Consider the following 6,318-nt stretch of genomic DNA (forward strand, 5'->3'; position numbering starts at 1 on the left):
ATGCGCGCAGTCTCTAAATTGATTTCTCAAAATGAACTCTTCTTCCTATCTGGAAACTTGGTTCCATTGCTGTCTCCGGCTCCTCTCTCACAAAATCTAAATTTTACCATCTCTTAAATGTCTTTTATTTGAGCCAGTATGCATATCACAAAAATAATTAGCATAGAACATTTCAGTGATAGTATTGTTTGAGATATTTTGCTTGACTCCGATAAAGATTGTGGCAGTACAGTAGTTATGCATCTGGCTGAACTGTCATTTGGGGTGTGTTAAAAAAATTTCATTATTTCATATTATGACACCTGGGAGTGTGTGAAGGTGGAGTGTATGCAGTCGGGTGTTTCTCAGTGTGATGTGATTGGTCTTGTTTGAGCACTGTTACCCCTTTTCCACTATTAATTCTGCTCTCTGTGGCCCCTGCAGTGCTAGTGACAAATTCCCTTGTCCAGGAATCTGATCTCTGTGCTATTCCTTTTCTAGGATAACGTGGCACACTTCTGCTACCCCTTCACTTTGGATATGTTTTTCACTCAAGGAGACGAATCGGAAGGTGCGTTTCCTTGTAGCTCTGAAATGCGAAACTGAAGCCTTTTGATGGCAGCATAGGCGTCGCGCTGTGCGGCGCACAGTTGGCCCCTCACCAAGGTGAAAGGACTGATTTTTTTTAAAAAGGGAAATAGCAATTGTTCAGCAAATGTTCACGCTGTCTCCCCACAGCCTCTGGACATAAACCTTGTTTGCCCTGCTCAGCAACGCATTAGCATTTGTGTGGGTTTGTTGATGTTTCCCTGCTTCCTGGCTGTAGCCAACTTGATCCAGTTGCAAAACTATCTGGACCTGAGCTTGTGTGTATCAAAGCGCCGGGCGTGCTGGTGCGGGTTGCCGTGCCCGGTGTGCTGCCCGGAGCCCTGGGACACTGCAGCAGCAGAAGCAGGAGGCATTTTTGTACACAGCTAAAACTCTGTGCCGAGTCTTAACACTGGTAGACACACTCAGTGACCTGTGTAATCTTGGTATAGTTTGTGTCACTTCGAAACTTCCAGCTCTGTTTTAAGCTGGGCTTCTCTGCTGCTTAGTCCTGCAGCTTCCCTATCCTGCTGCTGCTTCCTCGCCCAGCCCGTTGCTCTTTGGATTGCAATTGCTAGAGACAGCTTTGCGGCGTGCCTTGCCACTTGGATTCAGCGTACACATTGGATTTGAGTATTCAGCCAACACGAATGAATTTTCAACCTAGAATAAACACGATGGGTTTGTTTCACAATGGGGAAAAAAAGTGCTTGAAGACCTCTAGAAGAATTCAAGTTAATAATCTCTCGGTAGTGGTGGGAGAGGTCAGAAATGAACAGTTCCCCTGTTTGGTATCAGGTCATTCACAAAAGATTGTCTTGTCTGCTCAGAGATAACTGAGGAACCAGCTTGGACTTGTTCTCAGAACAGAATTTTCCTACATTTTTAACATCTTATCAATAATTCTGTTTTCATCCTCAACTCTGAAGGTTCAGCTTTCATAGGGGACAATAATCAGCCATGCAGCTGGCTTAGTCATTGTAGAAGAAATACAGAAAAGACTTCCTACTTGTGGAGTTGAGTGTTTAGCGTTTTTGGTTTTCTCTCTGACAGTCTCCCTCACAAAGCTGTGATCTGCTCCCCTTCCTTGCAGACAGTCTCCCTCAGTGGCCTGTTCTCTACTTCGAGGTCCTGTCCCTGGATTTCTGGCAGAGGTATCGTGTTGAAGGATACGGTTCTTTGGTGCTGCCAGCATCTCCAGGTAAAACATACTTGGGGCATTATGTTAATTGTCTGGGAGAAGGAGTGGAGTGGTTCTCTCGGGAGTGGATTCAGCTGGTGCTGGGGAGACTTTGCGTACTGAAGGCGGTTGTTAGCTGGCTGTGGGGCAGCAGAGGAGGATTCGATGAGTCGCACCGTTCTGCCTTGTTGAGATGCGCCGTGCGTTACTGTCCTTGCTTCTTTGATGGCGTCACAAAATCTCCTGTGAGAAAGCTCTGGGGTGATGCTGTGCTTCTATCTTGACCATATCAACAGTCCTCTCTGTCCCACATGGGATCTGAGCGTCACAGCTATTGACACCCACGTGTAGTAAGGAGATGTTCCTCATGGGTGGTTCCGGCGCTGGCTGTGTGACTGTGTGGGGCTGACTCACTGGGAGAATGTTACAGAGATACGGTGCAGTGTTCTCATTTCCAGCCTGCTGTGGTTTGGGTCGGCACGTGTCTGTCTACCGTGCTGTCCTCTGTGACTGTGAATAGGTTGTTGGTGATTGCAGCTACGCTGTCCTGTTGTCCTGGGTCAGGTCTCCACATGCTCACCATCCGTACCTGGCGTCCTGTGGAGGTGGGGACAGTCGCTGAGCTGAGGAGATTCTTCATCGGTGGATCTCCTGAGCTGGAGGACATAACCTACGTCAGGATACCATCAACCTTCAAGGTGGGCTCGGCTGCAGGACATTGCTCTCGCTGGGAGATGGTAGATTATGCTTTTGGCTTTGGATGTGTGTGGACAGCCTGGATGGGATTCGAACACAGATAAGCTGGTGGTCCTGTCCCTCTGACTAAAGAAATGTCTCCTCTGTGAGACTTGTGATCTTGAGCAGAGGAACAGGCAAACCCCAAGGCAGAGCTCTCTGCCTTGTGAGGTGTGTGCAGCCTAGAGAAGTGGGTGAGTGTGGACTGAAGCCTTGACTTAGCCCTGCCTGTGCTGGACCTGTCACAAAGGGTCTGTCAGGTCAGCATTCGTTACCAGCTACAGACTTCTTCCTGTGTTTTTGTAAGGAATCTGGGCTGTACTGTGCCTGAAACAGTTTCCCAAAATGAGAAGCCTCTGGATGTGATGCAGGCAGAAATTTCACATTCTTAAGAAAGCCGCAGAGCTGCTTCCTGATGTAATGAACCAGTTGATCTTCGCAGCAGCTTAGTGTGGAATGAGCCCTGATGCAGTTGTTGAAACCTTCCTCCAGCACTGCAGTATCAGCTTGCGAGTGTTTAGGTCTTGCCCTCGGCACAACCTGGGAACTGTCTGCCCTTTTTTCTGACCTTCCTCTCTGTGTGCAGCAGGGAAGGAAGAGACTGTGCCCACAGGAGTGCGTGCTGCTGGTGGGGCACTCTTGTTTGTGCTCCCGTTGGCCTGCTGCAGCTGGCTGCAGGTTATGGTTGCTCTTAACTTGTGCTGTCTTTGCAGGGAAAGCGCCTGAGCCGCTTTGGGTTTCGTACAGAGACAACAGGGAGCGTCATGTTCCGACTTTACTGCCTGCAGCAATCTAAGTGAGTGCAGCAAAGTGAGTATGGGCTCCATCTCGTGCGCTGTCTTTCGGCAGCCCTGACCTCCTGTTGTATTTCTCTGCAGAGCCTTTCTGGAAACCAATGCCCTGAGGCAGCGGATGCAGAGTGTGCTGGACCGGCTTGGAGGCTTCAGCCAGCAGAGCTCCATCTACAGCGTTTTGGGTAGGGCTTTCCCTGTCATTCTTCCTGGCCAGCTTTTGGCTCACTTTTGCCTCCTTTTTACAGTGGGCAGGATATTCCTGTGGGGATAATTGCCCCCCTGCCCCCATGCGCTCTCTTGAGTCTGTAGCAAAGATTAAATGTTCTGATCGGAGCTGGAAACCTAGGGAAGCATCAGCCCTCAGCAGACAGGAGGGATAACCTCTTTGTGAGGGCAAAGCATAGGCCGGGCTGCCCATCCTGCCTGGCACTGAGTGTAGCTCATGGCGCTGGTGCCTGGGCTCCGTCTCCGATTACCTTGTGCGCAGAGCAAAGACTAAGTGAGAAGAGCAGCAGGGACTGGGTGCTTTGTTGGTGGGACGTAGTGACAGGAAGTGAGACTCCTGATCCAGGAGAGGTGACGTTCACTGGACAGACTCCCTCCCCTTCCCTGCGGCTGTCTGATGCGTTCTGGCTTTGCTGTCACCTGCTGTGTTGTAGAGGCTTTCCAGAGGGCACGGCGCCGGATGCAGGAAGCCCGCGAGAGCCTTCCTCAGGACCTCATCGGCACCTCGGCCTCCACTGTGCACCAGCTGCAGGAACCGTGATGGGTCACCTCTGCTGCCTGGGAGCATTTTGCACCTTCTCTCTGACACAGCAGGAGCCACGGTGCTGGTGCCTGGGTGCTTTTGAAGCCTTCTTTGCTGTTTGCACTGGATGGGTGGAAGCGTAAAAATGTAGCACATCCAGACCCAGAATCTTTGCATTTTCGTGGGTACTTGTGGAAGGAATCCTGTTTTTTGCAAGCCTTTTTGTTACCAGATCCTAACAGTACGGCCAATTGTTCAAATTTCTGCTGAGCAGACTAAAACACTGACATGGGACCTGCGAACCCTTTAACACCTTCTGTTAATTGAATGGAATAGTAAATTTTTAGAAAAATGTCAAGTCTACATGACTTGGTAAATTTAGTTTTCTTCTTAAAGAAGAGGGTCATGTAGAAGGTCACGGCCTGAATGCTATTGGAGATTTGACGAAATGAGTAGGTAACTTTTAAAAAAGTGCTGGCAATCATCAGCATTTGTAACTATAGGTCAGTCAATAATAAAATGAATCTGTCCCCCTGTGCCTTAAGATTCATTCATTCCTAGAGAGAGAGCTCTGCTGGGTGTAATATATAAAATCAAAGCGAAGGAATGGTGTTTGACGGATTGAGAACTAGAAAAGAGGGTTACGTTCTGTATTTCCTTGTATCTGCCCATAACGTTTCTGGCTCTGCAGCGAGGAGCAGGAGGATTCAGTGTTCAGGACCACAACTGAAAACGCATTCCCCTTGGCTCACAGCAGAACTTTGGCTGGAGCTGAATGATTTGCAGGCAATGAGAGCAGATTATAACATTTGCGCAGCAGCTGAACTTTGAACTCTTCAAGCTGTCTGTTTGAGCTATGGCTCATTTTTCCATCTCTGATTGCAGGACCCTGCATTGCTTCCTGGGGAAGCACGTGGGTGTCCAGTTTTTACCCAGTTTCTTCTGCTATTATTTTCTCAGGCTTTTTTTTCCCCTGTTTTTATTCCTGTCTCAAGTTCAGAAGAGCAAAGCTACCTGCAGTCTGGCAGTGCTGTGTTGATTTGTCCACGAGTCACATTTCCATGTATTCTCCTCTGCTCCCAACGTAAGGGGTAGGAATTTTGGGCTGAGATTGTGCAGATCTGATTGTGCCTGTGAAGTTAGAATTCAGAGGCAGAATGTGAGACGGGAATTGGCTTTCCTCTGTTTGCTCTGCACGTTCTTCCTTCGCAGGGAATGTGAGACTCGTCGTTGCAGCCATGTGCCATTGTTAGAACATTCCTCTCTTCCCTCATGCTCCGTTGTCTTCCTCAGCCCTTTCTTGCCATTTTAATCTTGTCCCAGCCTTCACTGGCAAAACCAGACTCCCAGGTTCAAGTGTTCGGTGAGTACCTAGCGCTCGCTATTCTCTTTTGTTTCTTTTTTTTTAAAATCATAGTTCAGTGCATGGCCCTGGTGTTTATAGCATGCTGTCTAAGCAGTATTTAATTTCCTTCTGGGTGTTTCCACCATGCTCATGGCTGGTGGCTTAGCTGCATATGGCTCACACCCTTTTCAGGATTGAGTTACAAGAATAGTTTTCTTTTATCAATAGAGTAACAAAACACCTTTCTGATGGAGATGATGCCAAAGGCAGGTCCTGTTGGACACTAGACTCTTCTGATTAGAAGATAAGGTTCCTGATTTGCGCTTGTTGCTCGATATAGTTACATGGCACGATTTGGTGGACTGAGTGTTACGGTTATGCAGGATTGCAGTAAGGTTTTCATAATGGTGCTAGTTTTGCTAGTTAAAATTCTGAATAGTGTAGAAACTTACAGAAATGTAAGAGAGCAAAATCTAAAAATAAAAAAATATTATAACCAAAGAAGCAATTCTTCCAAAGTAAGATGTTGTTAGCAGTTTTTTGCCTCTGTACGTGCAGCCTCCTTGGCCTGACAGAACAAAGCGGTGCTTGTCCAAGATGCTTTGGAGGAAGCCTTCAGCAAATGTCCTTTTGAATATGCCCTTTTATAAATTAAACTAGCAGATTTCCATGCACATGTACATGTATGAAAATGTCACTGATCTTTTAATCAACGCTACCATTGAGCACAAGGCTCATGCTCTGAGCTCGCTGGGGAGCCCGGCCAGCATGACTGGGGGTCGCTCGTCCACCAGGTCCGCACGGCTGAGAGAGGAGATGGCCCGTGGGGACGGAAGTGTCCCCGCAGTTGGCGCTGGAGGCCCAAAGGGAGAAGGGAGGGGAAGAGACAGTTGTGGGCACACAAGAGCTCAGGGCAGGAGGGCACTAGCGGATAGGATGGGGGGTCGGC

The 6,318-nt window shown here is 48.3% G+C and overlaps 1 protein-coding gene across 1 annotated transcript in view; it reads left to right on the forward strand.

The window, feature by feature from the left end:
• Window positions 1–4,042, forward strand: part of MKS1 (Meckel syndrome, type 1) — a gene marked incomplete at its 5' end in the record, with an annotated part of 8,416 nt that extends 4,374 nt beyond the window's left edge. The window contains 6 exons of the mRNA XM_009865147.1: window positions 481–550; window positions 1,661–1,768; window positions 2,312–2,445; window positions 3,196–3,278; window positions 3,361–3,458; window positions 3,936–4,042. Coding sequence (XP_009863449.1) covers window positions 481–550; window positions 1,661–1,768; window positions 2,312–2,445; window positions 3,196–3,278; window positions 3,361–3,458; window positions 3,936–4,042 — 600 coding nt within the window. The remainder of the gene's footprint in view (window positions 1–480; window positions 551–1,660; window positions 1,769–2,311; window positions 2,446–3,195; window positions 3,279–3,360; window positions 3,459–3,935) is intronic.
• Between the last annotated feature and the right edge of the window lie 2,276 nt (window positions 4,043–6,318).

The sequence above is a fragment of the Apaloderma vittatum genome, unplaced genomic scaffold (genome assembly GCF_000703405.1).
Source record: "Apaloderma vittatum isolate BGI_N311 unplaced genomic scaffold, ASM70340v1 scaffold33742, whole genome shotgun sequence".
NCBI lineage: Eukaryota > Metazoa > Chordata > Aves > Trogoniformes > Trogonidae > Apaloderma > Apaloderma vittatum.